The sequence below is a fragment of the Castor canadensis genome, chromosome 2 (assembly GCF_047511655.1).
Source record: "Castor canadensis chromosome 2, mCasCan1.hap1v2, whole genome shotgun sequence".
Taxonomy (NCBI): domain Eukaryota; kingdom Metazoa; phylum Chordata; class Mammalia; order Rodentia; family Castoridae; genus Castor; species Castor canadensis.
Genome location: NC_133387.1, coordinates 7,988,373 through 8,010,417, shown reverse-complemented (window position 1 = coordinate 8,010,417; position 22,045 = coordinate 7,988,373). Strand labels below are relative to the sequence as shown.

Sequence of the window (22,045 nt, the reverse complement as noted above, 5' to 3'; positions counted from 1 at the left end):
TGTGCCACCATGCCTGGCTAATTTTTCTTTTATCATTGTCTTCACTTTTAAAACACTAAGTGTCATTTGTTGATATTATCATATAATACACAAAAATTAAGAGTTATTAGATTTGATTTTCAATTGCAACAAAGTGATTATGCAAATAAATTCTGCAAAATGTAATCTCTACCACTTTTTATGTGCTACGCACTTCTTTGAACACATTACATGTCTTATCACCGTCCTCATTACAACACTGAGTACTTTTCTTAGCACCCATTTTGCAGTTGAGAAAACTATGGTAAAGAAAGGACAAGTGATCTGCAAAGGTCATTAAGTAGGGCTATAATGCAGACTCCAAAAGTCTGACTCTGAGACCCTGTTTTTACCCACTACAATGTTTAAGTCTTCTTAGTCCCAGGAAATACCATATTTGATACAATTTATGATATTGTCTTCAAGACAAACCATTTCTGTATCAGTAAGAAAAATAATGCCAATTAAACTGTTATAATGCTTTTTTATTAGTGATTCTAAGTACATTGGTTTCAAACATTAAAATGTTATTTTTTGCATCTTTCACCTATGAAATATGGCAAAAATCTTTGCCCAAATAACCACAGCAAATTTATATTGTCTAAGAATCCAGCTTTTCTTAAAGAGTACTAGGACTCAATCCTGGGCCTCTAGAGCCTTCTCAAAAATACCCAAGACATAGATCTATAATCTACAATCAATGAAAATAGAACAAAAAGAATTGAATAAAATGAACCCAAAACAATAAATTGTATATACATCACACACATAGTCAGTGTTTAATGTTTTTTACAATGTCTTAAAATAACAGGACTAAAACTGGTAAGATCAGAGTAAAAGTCTTTAGCATACAGGCCACACTAGGCCCTCAACACTGCACCAGGCTGGGGGGATAATCTTACAACCATCATGATCACTGCCACCCAAAAATAACCCCTTCCTCAATGACAGTGAAGGCTGAAGGATAGAGTAGTTAGGAAGAACTATGACAGTGATTAATCCATTAATTTGCTTTTCAGAAAGGCAAAGATAAAGATAGTAATACTAGAAAGCTCATAGTTCAAGTAAGTAAGAAATCTGAACAGTTTACTAACACTGCAGAACTCAATCTTTCCCCATCTTAATACAATCCTTCATCTATGCATCAAATAATCCAATAATAGCAACTAACATTTATTGAGCACATACTATGTTCCAGGCACTGTGCTAAGTGCTTGTATACATGATGTCAAATATTCCTCATTATGATCTATGATGCAGTTTCAGCATCACAACTTTACAAATGAGGATGCTGAGGTTCACAAGTTAAATTTGCCTAGTCAGAAAGGTAGTAAATTATAAAACCAGGATTAAAGCTTAAGTCTTACTGCAACACCCAAGAGCTTAATTACTATGCTGTAGTAAAATCACCATGATGGTCCTATAGTATCTACTGTATAGAACAGAAATGTGACCATGTGGCAGGAGCACTTCTTTTACTAACTTTCTCTTCTTATTCTGCCTACCAGCATGTTTTCTTTCCTTCTTTCAACTTAACTCGGCAAATTGGAGGATAAAGGGTGGTTATAAACACCAAATAAAGTATTATATATACTGTACAGTGATTATTCTGTATTTATACAGAATAATTTTCATCTCTTAAAAAAAAATCAAGTTGTTTAATTTGGTTTCCTATTTCTTGAGGACAGATTAACTATGTGGCTTTAATTCTACAGAGAAGCTGCCTTTAGAGCTTAGAAATAGGTTGCCTCTCCAACTTTAACACCTGAATCCAAGGTTACACATAAAGTTCGACAGTTGAATATGCTTTTCAACTACTCAGTAGGAGGGTATGTTTACCCTGGTGATGTAGAAAAGACTCTGGTATACTGAATGAAAGTTCAGTTTTCCTGTAAACAGGAGCACAGAAAAAGAAGGCACAGGCTGTAGCACTAAGTACTACTTCCAACCCCATACCTCTGCTATACTCTCAGTACCTATCACCTCAATTCTGAGTCATACAAGAGTCACCAAGGGATAAGAAATCGGCCCTCTAAGGGAAAAGTACCTGAGGGAAAGTGTGGTTTCACCTCTCTGTTTTAAAATAATACTCAGCACAGTGTCTCAAAAGAAAAAAGAAGTAAGCACTCAAAAAATGTTTCTGAAATTAACACACTGCATTGCTGATTCTCCCTAATGGAAAGTTTGACTTGATTAAAGCTCATAGAGTGCCTATGTGGAAAAGTAACAGTCTGCCCCATACCTGATTAGCCCTGTTGTACCTCTTGAACCTACCCCACTCTTGTATAAAAACCTTGCTAAAACTGTATCCTCATTTATGAAGTAATACTTAAATGCAGCACCATTTGCTGGTAAAACAAGTTTGGGAATTCTTATTGACTTATAGGAAAATTACTCAAAAATCCCAGTTACTTACCAGCAACTTTTATTTTCTTTGAAAATGTATCATCCTTGACAGTTTACATAATTTTCATAGCACTACAGCAGTGCAAAGAATTTTATAACCTCATGGGTCTCCATAGCATTTTACCTTATCAGCCATGTGTTCTGGGCTCAGGAAGTCACCAGGAGACCTACATCAGCAAATTAAATTCTCCAATTCTAATTCTAACTTGAGGATCACACAGGAAGTTATTACAGATGATTTGTTAACAATGGTAAAGAAAGGAAAAAACTAACTATCAAGGATGCTACAATTTCAGAGAAACAGCTTACTGGTAAGTAACCAGGTTCCTCTGAGGATGCATAGACTTACATCAACCAGCTGGTACAATAGACGGCTGTGTGGCTGGACCACTGGGAGCTGGAGAGGGAAGTCAAGCCAAAAATAGTAGTTGTAGGAGTACACAACCAAACTGAGACTCTTGGCAGAAGGCTGGTTCCAAGTAAAAACTGTGTTATGGAAAATCGTAGAGGGAAGAGCAGGTGAATGGCCTGCAGGGAAGGGAAAGAAATTAACACACCCTACTATGTGCCAAGCACTGCGCTAGAGATTTTACCAAAGTTAACTTCGTTAAAATTCAACAACTATCCTGTGAGGTAGATATGATTCCCCATTTTAGGGCACAACATCCCAAAGGGCAATAGCTATAGCCATCCTGTCTTTAAGTAATCTTTAACATGACAGAGTTAAGCCCAACTTCCACAAAGTAAGAGGGACCTATACAGTTAATTAGCCAAGCAAAAAAATATTCTTAGGTTACTAGTTGGTCTATTTAATTCACTCTCAGATGCAACGAATTGTGATGCTGTCTAATATCCTTTTTTCTGCTTTTCCACATGGGAACAATGAGGAAGGTGCAGAAAGATCATCACCGCAGGAGAGAAAGGGTCAGGAAAAGCCATCAGCTGCCATTAACTCTAGAGAAAAGCCAAAGGCAATTTCTGAAACCACCTTATATTCTTTCTTCAGAATTTAAGGAACAAAAAGATGACATACCCAGATTTTTAACTTTTTTTGTTTGTTTTTTGGTGTGTGTTCTTGGGGTTTGAACTCAAAGTGTCACACAAGGCAAGCACTCTACCACTTAAGCCATACCTCCAGTCCTACACCCAGATTTTAAATTAGCTAGCCATTCTGGTGAAAAGTACATAATTTTAATTCAGATTACTTTTCAGTAAAGGAAATACTGAAGAAAGAAATTACCAAGTTTGGATAAAGAAGCCTAATAACAAAAGTGAGTTTCATAATCAGCTTTAGAAAGCAAAAGGAGAGAGGTGATTGAAGAAGGCATTCCTGAATAAAATGAATGTCTAAGACAAAGAGAGGCAGAGATAAAAATGGGGAGGTGGGGAAGAGAGCTCTGCTAAAATACTGACACAAATACAAATGTATTTAATGAAAGCAACTAATCAAGGGTGTTGGCATTAAGGAATAAACAGTGGTCTGTCCCAGATTATAAATTATTTCCACTTTTGTTAAGTATTTATTTGACAGCTATTCCACATTGGAGAAAAGAACTTCCACATGTAACATAAGGCTGTTCACTTCTGATTTCACTTTTACATTGTGTCAGTTCTTACACTTTTTTCCTATGAGAAGGGACAATATAACATTTAACATATAACACAGAACATTTGGAATACAATTTCAAGTTTACACCCTTGACACACTTCCTACACCCCAGCTTCAGAAGCCTACCCTGAATGAAAGGGCTCATAAAGATACAAACCTAGATGATGTCAAGTTAAAACCCAATGCAGTCTATCTAAGGAGCTCATCCCCTCATTATTTATAGCACTCAGAAACAGAGCAATCACAAGACACAAGCTGATAAAACTATAAACACTTTAAAAAAAGCACATGAAGCAAGAAACCAGAGCAATGTCCATCCATTATATGCAAACTCAAGTAGCTATTCAAAAATGGCCCTATGTACAGAAAAGAATTTCTGTCCCTGAAAGGAAAAAAAGGAGACAAAAATTAAGAAATGGAACAGAGTATCATGTGAATTCAGGGTTTCCAAAAGCTCAAAAAAGCAGCAAACTCATTTCAAAGACTTATTAAAACAAAAAGCAGCAAAGGTACCACTAGAAATGAGCGGGCAAGACTGTCACCCATGTGGTCTCAGTCATGCTCGGGTCTTGGCACAGAAGGTCCTCAGTCTGCTTCCGCTCATCCCATCAACAGATTGATAACTGCCCTTCACTGTTCACTGATTACAGTCAATAAGGAGGGCTGCGGCAACTAGACAACTAAACAGAAAAGGCATATCCTCCGAACACTTATCCCCCACACTCATTTTTTATGCCAAAGAAAATCCTAATGGGTTAAATGATATTAGGACACAAAATTGAAAACAGAAATTAAAAGATGGGTAATTTGTTATCTTGAAATAGGAAAGACTCCCCAAAGTCTTAAGAAACATAAAACTCAAAATGAAAAAAAATAACAAAACTGTATAACCAAATATGCCAGAATATCAAAATGGGAAAAAAAAAACATGTAAAACATAAAAAACTTGCATTTCTAATAAAAATCTTATAAAGCATTAAGAAAAGCCCAACTTGACTTAAAAACATCCACAACATGATAGCCAATTCAAAAAGCAAATATAAGTAACTGATACTTAACTTTACTGAATTAAGATAAACTGTGACAAATTATGACACATTTTTTCATCTGCCAGATTAACAAATATTAAAAGGACAGATAATATTTTGTGTTGAGAATATAGATAAAGCACATACGTCCATAAATGGCTGCTGGCAGTATACTATAAAACTTTTGAAGACAGCATTGGTAATATTTGTAAAGATTCTAAATATACTGATTTTGATCTACTAATCCCATTTCCAGAAACTTTTCCTACAAAATTACTCCAAAAATGCAAAGATACATGTATAGATAGATATCTCTGTATTTTTACAGCATGTGTGTATGTGTGTAATGTTAACTACAACACTAATTGTAAAAGTAAAAAACTCATGCAATGATTCTACCACTTCATGTGCTTTCTTCAAGTGTTTTGTAGTTTTCCTACATAGTTTTATTATTTATCTATCGGTCAAAATTTGGTTTTGTATGTGGAAAAGAAACAGGATCTTTACTTTTGGGGGCAGGGGCTGGAGGTAGCACTGGGGCTTGAGCCTGGGGCCTCATGCAGGTGCTAGGCAGATGCTCTACTACTTGAACACCACTCCCAGCCCTTTGTTAACCTTCCATTTAACAATTTTTAAAATACAAGCTATATAAACAATATTCTAGGAGAAAAACTAAATTAAAGGAAACTTCTGTTGGTTTACTGGTTGCACAAAAACTTTTTAAAGTTCACTTTTTAAACTTAAAATATATAATCTTTAAACAATCTCAATAAAAATGTATGATATACTTAAATATATAATACATAAACTCACTGTAAGTGACCTTTTTTTGCTTTAATCTGACCCTTTGAAAAAGCATAGGATGATTCACTAATTTCAAACAACAAACAAAACAAGGATATTCCTTTTATATGATCATTTAAGAAATGTGACATCCATTTCTGTCTTAAAAAAGCCAGAAAGTAAGCAAAGGCTACAGCAATGTAGAAACTAGAACAGGTGATGGGCTGGCAGAGCTAACACTCCAAGGGAACATAAACGAATGGTTAAAGAGGCAAGAAGCCACTGAAAGCATCTTAGAGACCAGTTTCTGGACAGGTACATTGAGGCTAAGAATAAAATAGATACTCTAGAGAGTCACACAAATATTTCAGACTTGAGAAAAATGTCCTAGGTTCCTCACCATATTTGTCCAAAGTTCAAAATAATCTAAAGTCACAAGTACTATAATTCTGAAATTTACAAAGTAAAGAAAATATGCTGCTGTACTGAAAGTTAGGAATGTATCTGAGGACTGAGGATGTAGCTAGAGTCGGGGTGTGAGTAAAGAATCCTAAATTATACTTTGGATACACTAGGATATTATTTTCTTTGTAAGTAGCAACTAAATTTCTATTTACAACCAACTGAGGAAAGTGCATTACCAAGTCAAGAAATAATGCAACCAAGTGTTTACGTTTCTTCTTCAACAAAAATAGTAAGTCCAAATTGTCAACATATAGAAGAACTTACACATTCTATTATTTTGACAGAACTCTCTCAAAAAAAAAAAAAAATTTGCGACTCTCAAGTGATAAGCAATGGACTTACAATCTCTTCTGCTATTACTAGGAACAAACAGACACACACACACAAGTTTTTAAACTTTTCGTGAATATGAGGACCATGGCATCCATCTGATGCTATTTCTGTGTTAGACAACCTAAAGAAGATTCACGTTTAATTATACACCAAAATTCTCACTTTTTTCATTAGCAAATAAGACATTTTTATTAAATTGTTAATTTTACCCTTTGCCCAGAAGACAGGCATTACCTGAGCAAGACTTCCACAGTAGAAAAATGCAGATATTTAAAAAAATCAATGAAGGAAAAAGTGTCTTGCAGTTTTTAGCAAGAAATGGGTAAGTCCACAAAAATGCAACTAATAAAGTCAGGAGTACCTCCTGTGGCAATTTCTGGAAGAAGACAGATTGAAACTGGAAAAAGAGACAGACTGAAAAATGTGGCTACTAAGGTGAAGACTTACAGAAGATAGGAAAGAAAAAGGAAAGGAAGGAGGGAGGGAAAAAGAAAAGGAAAATAATTCTGAAATAAAATTCTAGGGACAACATGGAATTTGGCAACAAAAAACAGGTACCCCAAAGTATCTTCTAAACACACTAAAAAAGTTATCCATTATAGGTGTGCTCCCTAGGTTCAACTGCAAAGCTCCTGCATCTTAGTCATCATCTATAGCAGCAATCCAGAAGGACAGAAAGTACTCTTGTCAGACATTCTTTACCAAAATAACCTACTAAAATCACTACAAAACCCAGTGTTATCTACTTCTACTACTACAAAAAGGAGTAAAGCATAAGACCTGACTGAGGAACTGAAAAATGCTGTTGATTTGTCATGAGGCAAAGGATTTCAACTGAAGATGTCAGCACTTTCATATGATTAGCTTATAAAGATGAGCAGTTAACTAAACAATGCCAGAATGGCACTTCAAATGGTGACTGCTTATAATGGTAGCATATTTGCATCAACAGTGTGGTCAAAACTTCTGCCAAGTCTACTACTAGGAAAGTCTCTGCAAAATAGGCTTACTTTTATTTTCTCCTCTTGGTTGACCTATTTCATAATCTTAACTTTTAAAACATAGAAAGGAAATATATAGACAGAAATGCTCAAATCAAAGAAAAACTAGAACAGGGTAATATTTTCACCTGAAAAATCAGGAAGTTAGACTATAATAGCAGTAAAGTCCTTTTCCATACTGAAACTTTATGATTTATTGTGATAGCACCAAGAAGTTTATCACAAACTATAAACCTCCCACTTCCAAAAAGCAGTGATGATGATTTTAAAGGCAGGTAGGAGATAATAGATGAATCAACAGTGGCTCAAAAAACTAATGACCTTGACCAGGTCAGAGTTTTATGCAATAAAAATTGGATTCCTAAGGATAGGAATTATTTTCCCCAAATATTTTGTGACAATGCTTTTTCCTCAACTGTGGAAGTATTTTGTTTTATCAAAATGGTAATATCTTTTCACAATACCTCATGTAAGATTACGTGCGCACACACAAACACACAGTATCTTTACATTCAATAGCTTAACTTCCATTTGACAAAATTAAAAACAAATTCAATTAGTAATATCCACTTGACTATATGATACTCCTAAATTTAATGCCAAATATTTTATTAGAAACAATTCAAGCTACACATAAATAAGTACTTTTACTACTCTTTAACATGCAAAATATTCTCTTTTGTGCCCCATCAGATCCTCAGAGCAAGTAAAGCGACTTCACACCTCTAAGGCTCAGTTTCCTCACCCAAGGAAAAGGTGTAATACCACACAATGAAGAATAAGTGAGGCTGTATACAAAGGACTTAGCACAGTACTAGAAATCATTACTGCTGATAACTTTTATTATAAATCTCAGCAGGATTGTGAGCATCTTGAGAGTTGTAATATGTGACAAAATTAAGTATTTCATGTATTTCTACATTATTTCTCCAAATTTTTAAGATTTACTTCTCCAAGGAGGAAAAAATTAGGTTTGTTATTCCTTCACCTCAATATTTCCAAAAGGTTACCACGCAAAACTTTCAAAAGAATTACTTGAAAGTCCTGTCCTTATCTACTTTAAGAATGTTCTTACAGGCATAGAAAAGAATCCCTTTCATCCTTAAGTATATTAATAAAAAGCCATTTATCTCTAGTATCTAGGCTCTGAATTATATCGATAATGGGGAAGATGTCAGCATTTATGTACACAACTGTCAGTCAGGCTTTAAAGTACTGTCACCTGACAAAAAATGGATAAATGACTAGAAACCATTCCAAGTGATACATTGCCATCAAGACCACCAAAACATCACCAAAGTCATAGCAGGATTACGTCTATAACTTCTATAATATCACAGGCAAGGCTGTGAAGCCCATATGTCCAACCACCTTCACAAGCCTCATACGACAGCAAATTATTGCTTGTTCAGTATAATAACGTATTTTAAAATGGCATTTATGGAAGAAATTATTTTAGAGCAAATTCCATTGTTCAAATGTTTTCCATGTTTAGATAAATAATCTATTGCACAGTATAACCTTGATTCTTAATCACTTTCTCCCTTCTTTTTGCTTCAGCTTCCATTTATCCTATATCATATCTTTCTTTAGGCACTTAAACGGAAATGCCTAAACCAAAATCCTACTAATTAGCTCTATCCTGTTTAGGCTTCTGCATTTTCCTCTCATTTTGCTAGCAGTTATGTTTTAATTGGATATTTAATTATAGATTTCACGATTAATTTATTACCTTTCTTAAAAAATAGGAAATGTTAGGAGTGATTAAGCTCTACCTCTTTCAGAAAATGCTATACAAAAGGAAATTCCAATTTCTCAATGCTTTATTTAAAAATTCTTATAGAAAGTCTTAGCCCTTGAACAAAATATATAATACAAAAAACTTTCTTAGGCCATGAAAGGAACAGTTCTCATCTCACCACATGACTAATTCATAAGAGGGGAAGGAAGGGAGAAACACAACTATGAGTCAGAAAGCCTTACTCTAATACTGACCTGATGAACACAATGAAGAGTATTTAAGAGTTTTATTTTGTTTTTTCAAAGTCTTTCCTAGAAACAAAACATATTCTAAGCACACAGAACTCTGACAAAGGAACTGTGATCTAAAGCAGCTATTGACAGTTTTACATGAAAAAGAAACAGCAATAAAAAGAGGGACATACTGAGGTCAGAGACTTCCTTCTAATAAATAAACAACCAACATTACAATAAGCAAAAACCCAAATGTGCTGATAAAAATTACTACAATACATTATGTTAACCAACCTCCCTAGTCCCGCGCAATGAGCTCACAGAAGTCATGATGTGCACAGGCTGTATCCTTCGCTGTTTCCATTCTTGATTTAATATTTCTGTTCTTTCCAAAATTTTTTGACGATTGGAACTAAACATACTCTTAAAAAAAAAAAAGAAATTGTTCATTGTTAGAATATATAAATAACATCTCTAAAGCAGGTTAAAATCTAATGATACCTCAAAAATACCAGGAACTTTTCCTCAAATGCATATAGATTTTACACTCTGGTTTCCCACATTCAAACAATACAAAAACACACCTATTATTTTATTGCAAGTGAGAGGAACAGGAAATTATTTCCATCCTTTGTTAACTTCATATTTAAAAAATCACAATGATTTTAGAAACAAACAGTCAAGAGACACAATTTGGGCCTTGAGTCTAGAAATGTAATATAAAGTATACTGAAAAGACTGATTTCCAAATAAGTTAATAATCTTTAGATTAAAATCCTTCCATTAACTTATTAATGTCCAAGATACAATGTTAATTAAGATAGGTCAATGTTAACTTTCAAATCCTCATTGACCTTACTGTAAATATGGCCTTCTCTAAAAATATGCTATTTCAAATTATAACTTAAATATTTAACTTTTGTGGGAAAAAAACTATCTTCAATTGTATATGCATTTTTACAGAAGATAAAATTATACCTTTACTTCATCAGCTCGTCTGAATCTCTTGAGCTGTCTCAGTCGCATGTACTCTGATTTTACACGCTTCCGCCAACAAACTGGTCCCTTCTCAGATTTCTTCCCAGTCTGGCCCATGATTATTCTAAAAGCAATGGTTTCATATTAAAATCACTAATCTAGCCAACTTGACTATGATCACCTGTCCATTAACTCCCAGCAAACTAATAATCAAAAAAGAAATAACACACTTTACACTATTGATATTTGCAGAACGGTACTCATTTGTTCTCTAAGGTTTAAATACCTAAAACATTTCACTAAAAGTTTTATTTGATACAACTTTTAAAAGATACTTTTACTTACAAAAATTCTACACTCTTCAATCGCAACAGTCTTAGAGGAATGTGATCTCATTACAGGAGTAATTACACCACAACCTTTTTACTCCGTAAGATCCACAATAGTGGAGGGGAAAAACATGCAGAAAGTTTTTTTTTTTTAAATCATCAAAATGGATATCACGGAAGCACAGCATTAACTGAATAATATATAGTTGGCCCTCCCTATCCATGCGGGTTCCACGATGGACTCAACCAACTTTTCAAGAATATTCAGAAACAACACCAGAAAATTCCAAAAAACAAAACTCAAATTTTTTTGCACACCAAGCACTATTAATGCAAATTAAATGATTAGTAGGCATACCCTGCTGTACCCCGGCTCTTTCATAGATCCTCAGGACACTTGTTGGAGCACTGTTTACCTCACCTTATATTTTCTAGGCCTTAAGGGGCCTACAAAGGTTGCTTTTGTACTGAACATGTACAGACATTGTCTTATGCTTATTTTCTAAACAATTCTATGCAACAAACAATGTAACAACTATTTACATAGCACTTACACTATATTAAGTATTGAAGTAATCTAGAGATGATTTAAATATACAGAGGATGCTCATAAGTTATATGAAAATATTTTTGCCATTTTGTATAAGACGCTTGAGCAACCAACTATTTTGGTATCCTAAGAGAGGTTGCAGTACCTCTCTTATGATAAGGGGTTCCTACTAGCAAAGGAAAAGTGGAATGCAATAAATGCAAAGTAAATTCTTTCACCTTATCTTTATTTAGGTCCAGGCTCTAAGAACCAATTATGTTTAAATGTGAGCACAGCTTACAGCTCAGCTCACCAGATATCTAATGCATACTACAGAGCCCACAGCTTAAATCTAAACAAGTGTCCTTCTCCAGAACATATTCTTCTAAAAGTATTAAACTATCTTGAAGAAATTAGAAGGACATTTCTTGGTCAGGCTGTGCAAAGTTTTATAAGCCATGTTAGTGATTTTTAATTTATTTTAAGAACAATAGGAAGCCACAGGGTGTTTTAATTAAAAGCGGAGGAGGGATAATTTACTTTTTGAAGAAAGCAAGCTGATAGCAGTATATAGGAAAGCAAAGGAGGCAGGAAAAGTGAAAGAGTAACTGTGCAGCCAGGTTAGATGCCACCACAGCATGGTCTCTAAACAAGAGATTGCAGCTTTAGACCACACTGGTAATAAGAGAGAAAAAGTGAATTCAGAAGTTACTTAAAAGATTTTTCTACCACATGATAATTTAAATATGAAAAATGAAAGAGAAAAGGACTTTCAGGCTTGACAATCAAATTAAGTAGAACTTCATTTACCTATTTACATAAACCTCCGGGCATACCTACAGAGAAGGTAGAGGGAGAAAAAGAGCCTGGAGGTCAGTGGGTGTTATGGTTTGAATATGAAATGTCCCCCACAGGCTCTTGAATTTAACACGTAGTCCCCAGCTGGTGTCACTATTTGGGGAGGTGATGGAAACTTTGGGAAGTGGGGTCTAGCTGGACCAAGTAGGAAACTGGGGGAAGGGGCAGCCTTGGAAGGTTACACTTGGTCCTGGATCCTCTCCTCTCTGCCTCCTGTCTGCCATTAAGATGAAGAACCTCTTCTGTCACATGCTCCCAACACTACACTACCACCCTGTTCTGCCCAAGTTCGTGGGGCCAAGCAACCATGGACTGAACTCTCTAAAAGTGTGAGCCAAAATAAATCCTCCTTTAAGTTATTCTCTCAGGTATTTTGGCCACAGCTATGCACAAGTAACCAATACAATGGGTATCTTTTTTTCTTTGGGGAAGAGAAGACTGGGTGGGGGGCACAGCAGTACTAGGGATTGAACTCGGGGCCTTGTACTTGCTAGTACAGTAGCAATCTTTCTACAGAGTACTCAATCACCAACTGGAGCAGAAAAGCAGATGGTGGCTCATTCAGAGTTGAAAGGGGCAAAGAAATTAATTTCGCAAGTATTTTAATAAATATTATAAACCTGGCAATTACAAGTATACAAAGTTGAATAAAATATTAAAAGATGAATAAAATCTTGCTTTTATGGAGTTATTATATTCTACACCTAAAGAGGAGAAAAATAAAGCAGAAAATAGCATTAGGAAGATGGTGAGGTGGAGCCACAGAACACCAAAAGTTAGAAATAACAACTTTTTTTTTTTTCCCAAAAATGTGGCAACTCTTTGCTTTCATATGTTAAGTAATTCTATGCAAATTATTTTTAAACCTCTTAGTACTTTAAAGGCCTAGAAACTAGAAAGAAATCAAATAAAAAAGGCACTGGCGGCTCAAGCCTGTAAATGTTCTAGGTACTCAGGAGGCAGAAATCAGGAGGATCACAGCTGGTTCGAAGTCAGGCTGGGCAAATAGTTCACAAAAAAACCATCACAAAAAAAAGGCTGATGGAGTGGCTCAAGTGTTAAGAGCCCCTGCCTAGCAAGAGTGAGGCCCTGAGTTCAAGCCCCAGTGCTGCCAAAAAAAAAGGATTATCTGTAACCTCATTAGTTTGTAGGCTAATCACAACTAGTCCATTTGCTGCCTTAACAAATTCTCAGTCACTGAAGGTAGCACCCCTATGCAATAAAGCCTATGGTAGATGCATGTGTTTAGCTCTCACTGATTTACAATGTGGGCATTATTGTAATTCTCTTTTAAGATTCACATGTTATCTCTACTTAACATTTCATGTGTTTAGTATTAGAACCCTCCTGATCTAATATTCTGGAACACTTTCATTTCTTTCTATCATTGCTACTAATATTTCTAGTAAAGTATGTCATGGAAAAAATCAAAAAGTCAGACTATTCTTTGAAATTATAGGGATAAATAGGCAAACCCATGGGAAAAAAATGATAAAATTTAAGGCACCAATTAGAAGGGTATTTCACATAAAACAAACGCTCAAATTCTTACCATCACAGTGCTTACAAAATTTAAAATTACATTTTTCATTCCAATCCACTGCCACCATAAATTCTTCAATGGCAAGAACCATCTTTACTCATTTGTGAAACCCCAGGGCCTGGATGTTTGTGCCAGGTATGCAACAGACTTACAAACAAACAAAAGCACCAGGTGCCAGAGACTCACACCTATAATCTTACCTATTTGGTAGGCTGAGATCAGGAGGATCACAATTTGAGGCCACTAAAGTTCGTAAGACCCTACCTCCAAAATTAACTAGAGTAAAATGAACTGTAGGTGTGGCTCAAGTGGTAGGGCACCTGCTTCGCAACTGCAAAGCCCTGAGTTCAAACTCCATCCCACCAAAAAAGAAAGCAATAAACAGATTAACTTACACTGGTAATGAATAACTTGTCCTACCATCATATCATCTGTAAGGTTTAGCTGTGCAACAAGGTAGAATAGGAAAAATGGTCTACCATATCCATTCTTGAGCCAGAAAAATGAGGGAGATGTGCCGTTACCAAGAAACCCCTAAGAGGAGATGAATCTCAGGGACCTAGTAAGGACCCTATTGGTTCAGCTGTCCCTACCAATCAGGAGGTCCTGAACATAAAACAGAGTTTCTTCTAAGACTCCTCTTTATTAAGGAAGCTAATACACCTGAAAATCCTTCTCCACCAACTATGCATGCTGACACACCTTGCTAAAGCCTGACACATAGGAAGTATTCTGCTCTGTCTCTTTCCTCCATCAAAACTCTGTGATAGCTCCACAACACTATAGCCGTATGTATTAAAAGTACAGCTTAGGCTGGGATTATGGCTCAGTGGTAGAACACTTGCTTTGTTAATGTGTGAGGCCCTGGGTTTGATTCCCCAGCACCATAGAAACAAACAAATCAAAAGTACAGCTTAGGATATTCACATTAGCAAAAGGAAACCTTTATTACAACTCACTACTTATAAATGGGAACTTATGAATATATCTGGTTTTTAATTTTTTCATTCAAAACATTTGTTTAGTTTCATGGGTGAAACTGCTGTATAGTCCAATTTTTATCTAGAATATGAAAACACATCTTGTCATTCGGTTATTAGATCATTAAACAAAATTCTACCTGTATCCAGTAGAAACAAAACAGCTTTAATTTAAAAGCTAAAACACCTTATGGCATGGACTATCAAAACTTTCAAAGAATGCAGTAATGCCTTATAAAATTACATTTATAGGGTAAATAACAGAAAGGGAGTGTTTGTTGTCTATTTTATGAATGAAAGCATTATGAATGAAAGCAAACTAAGAAATACCTTCAACACTATGTCCTTATAACCTTACTTTGTTCCTCAAGAAGAGACATTGCCCTCTGGCAACCCAGCATCAACATCTCCCCTCTCTGGAAACCACACATCACTATCCTCTGAGAATCCCAAGTATATGAGAGAAAGCTGATTCAAGCTGCTAGGATCCTAGCCTGGTCGAGGTATATCTCCCTGGAGACAAGAAGCAATTACAGAGTAGGATACAAGACTAGCATCAGTCCAGTCACCTCAAAAATCTCTATTTCCTGCAATATTAGGGCAAGAATGTTTACTCTTCTCCACTTGGATTTGAATTTGGACAAATGTTCCCCAAGGACTTGCTGAAAACTGTCTTGCAACCAGAAGAGTCTACAAAGAACAAAGTTAACAGAAATAAAAGCAAAATTCAAATCCAAGAAAGAGACCCTAGTCATTGTTAGACAGAAAGAGGCAAAGGATAGATAGGCAAGAGACAGCTCAAATGCCAGCACAGGATTTATTCAGGAAGAAACCCTGCAGAAGGGGTCCCCAGCAAGAGAGCTGGAGCCCACAGACACTTACAGACTTGGGAGTAGATCTAGGGGAGCAGTCTGGGCAGGATTCTAGAGTAGGGTTAAGGATTGCAAGGGGAAACTAGAGCAGGTAAGTGGTAATTAGGTAAGTAGATAATTTGCTCAGCTCCAGAGCTCCTGACCCCCTGGTGAGGTGACAGCTTGTCATTTCCCTGAGGCTAGATGTGGTCCTTACAGTAGGTGGTAGGGTGTTTCCAGTAAAGTTGCCTGCATGGGTGGGGGTCCAATCCTAACATGGCTTCCCTTTTGTTCGCCCTACATAAGGTAGAATTTGCCAAGACAATTCCAAAACTACTATTTTGTGAGAAAACAAATACCTTCTCCCCTTTTTCTTTTTTCCTTAAAGCAGTTTGGATTAGATTTTCTGCCACATGAACTACAGAAGGTATCTAAGATATGCATTAGTAATAAAATTACATATTCAATTACATCTCAATTCATACTAGATGTCTTCTCAAAGTCAGTTAACATTACCACCAACGGTTTCATCACAAAAGGGCTGGGGGCATGGCTCAAGTGCCTAGCAAGCAAGAGGTCCTGAGTTTAAACCCCTGTACCCCCAAAGGGGGTGAGGGAAAGCAGTTACACAGTGGTGCTCTGTTCTCCACCAAGGAAGGAGCACCCTCCAAACTCCCAGGTTGATGGAGGTTCCTATGAAGTGGTCAAAACATACCTTTCTACCTTTCAGAAGACTAGACCATAGAAGACCAAGGATTCAGTCATCTTCTTGATCAGGTACAAACCTACTCATCTTGTTGCTTGCCCCTCCTTACTCAGTTGCCAATGACTAAAAATGAATTAAAAGCAGAGTGCAAGAGCAGCAAGCTCAAGCCTGTAATCCTAGCTACTTGGGTGGCCAAGATCAGGAGGATCAAGGTTCAAGAACAGTCAAGGCAAATAGTTTGTGAGACCCCCATCTCCAAAATAACCACAGCAAAATGGCCTGGAGGCATGGTTCAAACAGTAGAGCAACCACTTTGCAGGCACAAAGCCCTGAATTCAAACTACAGTCCCACAAAAAAAAAAAAAAGTCCCGTAGGTATTATTAGTGTCTCTGTCTCGATACTTTCTTTAAAGTTATTCTTCCTAGAAGATTTGTTATATCAAGTCAGCAGCCATCTATTTCTTCTTGCCAAATAGATGTTTGTGTTCCTACTTAGTGGGAAAAATGAAATAATGTACTATCTTTCCTAACTAAATTAATAGCATTAACTATGACTCTTAACTGAATGCCAGAATAAATAAGGTCAAATCCAAACCAGACAAAATTAAAGTGTAATATGATTATATTTTCAATGTCCTTCTCTAGAAAATATTCATTACACAGACTGCCATAAAATTGCCTTAAAAAAAATTTTTTTTTTTTTTTTTTGCAATACCGAGGCTTGAACTCAGGGCAGGTGGTCTACCATTTGAGCCACTCCTCCAATCAAAAATTGCCTGTTTTGAAAAATCATCCCAGTTCTCACTAGTATTTTTATGTTTAAATGTTTTGATGGCAGTTGTTAGTCTCATTTAGCAATTTTATTTGTTTCAGTTAAAATCTATTGCTTTAAAATACTAAAAAGTAAACTAATGTTCAATGAGATTGTATAGGTAAGAAGGAAAACAGCATAAAGAGAACTTAGTTATGTTAAGAATTACCTAAGAAGCAGTCTTATGCCTAAACAGAAATGCGAAAACATGCAGCCTGGGGAAAGGTGAAAGCCTGGAGAGGGAGATGTGGCTCCAGTGGTAGAGTACCTGCCTTACAAAAGATGAGACATACAATGCTATGCACTGGATAATAAGTGTGTTTCTTACAAGGCTACCCCTTTGTAATTATGAAAATACACGTACACTAGAGTTAAATAAGTAAGCTGAAGATGAATGAGCCAAGTTTCTCAGTGTCAGAGAAAGAAGTTACATAGAACTCCATGAAAGAAACTGAAAAGCACACAAAAAAAATGTTTTTAAATGGAAAGACACCTCATGTTCACAGACTGAAGGAATCAATATCCAAAGTGATCTATAGATTCAATGCAGTTCTTATCAAAATACCAATGATGTGCTGGGCGAGTATCTGAAGAGGTAGAGCACCTGCCCAGTAAGCATGAGGCCCTAAATTCAAGCCATAGTGTGGGGGGGAGGGGAATAGTGATATTTACAGAATTAGGGAGGGAAGTCCTAAAATTTATATGGAACCTCCAAATACCCAGAATAGCCAAAACAATCTTGAGTAAAAAGAACAAAGCAGGAGGCATTACGCTACTTGATATCAAAATACACTACAAAGCTGTAGTGATCAAAACAGCATGACACTAGCATGAAAACACAAAGACCAATGGAACAGAAGACAGCCTTGAAGTAAACATGCATCTACAGCCAAGTAATTTTTAACAAAGATGCTAAGAACATGCACTTGAAAATAGAACAGCCTTTTCAATAAATGGTGTTGGGAAAACTGGATATCCATGAAGAATCTTGATGCCATCTCTCACCACTTACAAAAATCAACCCAAAGTGGCTTAAAAACTTAAGACCCAAAATTATGAAACTACAATAAGAAAACATAGGGGGAATGCTTCAAGGACATTAGAATGGGCAAGAATTTTTTTTGCAAAATCCCAAAAGCACAGGAAACAAAAGAAAAAATAGACCACTGGAATTACATAATCCTAAAAGCTACTGCACAGCAAAGGAAACAATTACCTAAGTGAAGAGACAACCTACAGAACAGGAGAAAATAATTACAAACTAAACATCTAACAAGGAGTTAACATTCAGAATATATAAGGAACCCAAAGAACTCAACAGTGAAACAGACACACATTTAAAAATGAGCAACAGAGCTCAACAGACATTTCTCAAAAGACATACAAATAGCCAACAAGGCTCAGCGTATAGCTGAGTGTTACACTTAGTATGTTCAAGGCCCTAGGTTTAATCCCCAGCACAGAAAGAAAAAAGAAAAGAAAGAAAAGAGAAAAGAGAGAGGAGGGGAGGGAGGGGAGGGACACACACACACACACACACACACACACACACACACACACACACACGTGTCATGCAGTGGGGTATACCTGTAGTCTCCAGCTATGGAGAGGTTCAAACAGAAGGCTACTTTGGCTCATGAACTTAGTGCTATCCTGGGCAACATAGCAAACAAGACCCCATTTCTTTCTTTAAAAGAAATTGAAAGCCAAATTACTATTATCAAAAAGACTAAAGATAACAAGAACTGGTGAGGATGTGGAGAAAAGAGAACTGCTGCACAGTTAGTGGGAATGTAAATTAGCCCAGCCACTATTTTTTTTCTCCAAAAAATTAAAAATAGAACTATTATATGAAGCTGATGTGACAGTACACACCTGCAATCAGAGTATTCCAGAAGCAGAGGCAAAAGGATCATGAGTTCGTCGAGGCCAGTCTGGGCTACATAGCTGGGCAGGGGAAGGGAGGGAAGGAGAGGAAAGAGAGCCTGCCTAGCATTCAAGGCCCTGATTTCAAAGTAAAGAAAAAGTACATTAAAAAAAATTTTTTTAAGATGGGTGCTGGTAGCTCACACCTGTAATCCTAGCTACTTGGGAGGCTGAGATCAGGAGGATCACTGTTCAAGGCCAGTCCAAGCAAACAGTTCATGAGACTTCGTCTCCAAAATAACCAGAGCAAAAAAAGACTAGATGTGTGACTCAAGCTGTAAAGTACCTGCTTTTTAAGAGTAAAGCCCTGAGTTCAAACTGTAGTCCCATCAAAAAAATTTTTTTGTTTCTAAAACTATAGCATATATGATCCGACAGTTTTACTACTAGATATATATCCAAAGGAAATGAAATCCCTCTATCAAAGAGACATCTGTACTCCCATATTTACTGCAATACTACTCACAACAGCCAAGAAAGGGAGATAATCTAAATGTTCATCAACTGATGAATGAAAAGAAAATGTTGTATATATCTACAATAGAATACTATTCAGCCATTAAAAAGAATGGAATCCTGTCATTTAAAATAACATGGATGGAACTTGAGGTCCCTTGCTAAACAAAATTAGCCAGGCACAGGACAAGTACTACATGATCTCATTCATTATGTAGAATCTACAAATGCTGATCTCAGAGAGGTTGACAGCAGAACAGTGGTTACCAGAAGCTGGACAGAATATGAGGAAGGGTGGGGAGAGGTTGACCAGATTCATTGTTAAATAGGAGGAGTGAGACACTCTGGTGTGCTCTTTGCACAGTGGGATGACTACAGAAAATGATCATATACTATGTACATCAAAAACTAGAAAATAATTGTTTGAGGAGATAATTAAGAATCTGATTTGAACACTGCACAATGTAAATATGCATAAAAATACCACATAGTACCCCGTTAGTTTTTTATGTTTTTAATGTATCAATTAAAGAAGTTAATTTAAATAAAAGATGTTGCAATGCATTTCATAATGATACTAAAATTTATTTCTGGTCATCTTTGGAGAGCACTGAAGAGCCAGCTCATTATTTTGGAAAGTAGAAACTCAGTAATGAAGAAGTAAAAGTAGAAAGAAGTGACAAATAAGTAATCACCTGCCTAACTCCTTGAAGTGTGTGGTCCCTCTTTAAGCCCACCTCATACCAACGTGTACTTTGCATTACTAATGAATCACTCTTTACTATTAAAAATAATAAACAAGGCGTGGTGATGGCTGAAAGTCAATAGATAGCAGTACGAATACACATTTTAAAATAATATGTAGACAGATGCAGAGATATGCATATACACATGACTTAGGTGACACATATGCAATTCCAAGCTTAGTCCACAGAAGGCCTGAAACAGTGATACCCCAGAAGCAACGAGCACACCCAGTACCCGTAATATGTGTTCCTAAATACCATTCTTCACAAGGGAACAGGGCTCTAGAATGGCTAATTCTAGAGCTGGGACAGGAAATAACAAGTCAAGCCTATAGTAGAAAGTAAAGAAATACTCAGAAGTTCCATGAAAGGTCTGATATGTTAAAAATAAGAACCAAATCAAAGGAATTCTCAATGGCCAAAACTAGAATAACTTGAGCAGCAAAATAAATCACAATAGTATTATAACCAAATCAACAAAATAAGTACCCATGAGTTTGTGTTGATTGATTAAATAATAAAGTAGCTGATTAAATAAATAAGGAAGAAGTGACAATTCTTCCTTAGAGAATTATATCCTCAATTCCCTTCTGCTTTAGTGTAAGCTAGACTCAGTGACTCACTTCCAAGAAGAAAGTCTGAGAAAGGAAACAATGTTTCAGTAAGAAACCACAAAGACCCTAGATAACCAGGTGATCATGGCTAACATTCCCAGTGGTAGCCTGGCTGCTGTCCTGTTCCTTACTCTGTGGGATGTAAATGTCCTCACACATCTCATAACCCTAACATCTAGGTGTAATCAATAAGCACACCTGATAAACAAGAATCAAATTCCTACAAAATACCTCACCAATACTCCTTAAATTTTTCAAGGTCATGAAAAAAAACAGGAAAGGTTGAGAAATTATCACAGATCAGAAGAGACTAAAGAGACATGGCAATGTGGCATCCTAAAGTAGACACTGAAACAAAAAAAAAGACACTGGTAGAAAAACTGGTCAACTCCAAAAGAGATTTTAAGTTAATAGTGATGTACTAATATTGGTTTCTTAATTTTGACAAAATGGACCATGGTTATGTAAATCTAAAATTATTCCAAAATAAAAAAAAAAAACTAAAGAGAATTTAGGTTCTAAAACAACCCAATGTAGACAATAATTTCTAAATGACATATACTTTTTTGTTTTGTTTTTATGAGACAAGAGTCTCATGTAGGGCAGGCTGGCCTGGAACCCAATCCTCCTGCCTCAGCCCCACAAATGCTCACCCAGCACCCTTCATTTTTTAAAATAAGCAAAACTGAAACATGGAAATATATTATCTAAAATGTAAATTTTAGAAAATGCAGATGATTAAAACTATTCAAAAATAATCAAGGTCAAAAACAACAGTAGTAATATCTGGTATTTTTACAAATCTTAACTTCAAAGGAATTTGAGGGAAAAATTCCCTTATATACTTCTACTATTTTAAAACTATGGCAACATTACTTGAAATAATTTAAAAGGAAAAAAAATGCCCATAGGAGCCTATACAACAATAAGTCTACTTGGAGATGATGGTGAATTTTTAGGCTATATTAATAGGAATACAAAATATGAATCAAGAGGGGTAACTGTGCCACTAACTGTAGTTGTACTGATCAAAGAAATCAATAGAATTATATATAATTTGAGGCCAGTTTAGTTGTGTCTAAAATAGATGGAGAAATATAG

At 35.9% G+C, this 22,045-nt stretch overlaps 1 protein-coding gene across 9 annotated transcripts in view; it reads right to left on the bottom strand.

Moving 5' to 3' along the window:
- Ezh2 (enhancer of zeste 2 polycomb repressive complex 2 subunit) overlaps nucleotides 1–22,045 on the bottom strand; it is a 67,059-nt gene that overhangs the window by 26,878 nt on the left and 18,136 nt on the right. For 2 of the 9 annotated variants that reach the window (XM_074061318.1, XM_074061322.1), the window contains exons 2-3: nucleotides 10,596–10,719; nucleotides 9,912–10,040 (exon numbers count right to left, since the gene is read on the bottom strand). In XM_074061318.1, coding sequence (XP_073917419.1) covers nucleotides 9,912–10,040; nucleotides 10,596–10,712 — 246 coding nt within the window. In that variant the 5' untranslated portion in view covers nucleotides 10,713–10,719. Of the gene's footprint in view, nucleotides 1–2,773; nucleotides 2,953–9,911; nucleotides 10,041–10,595; nucleotides 13,085–22,045 lie in introns of those variants that run through there. The other 7 variants (XM_074061279.1, XM_074061310.1, XM_074061297.1 and 4 more) reach the window with 7 other exon arrangements.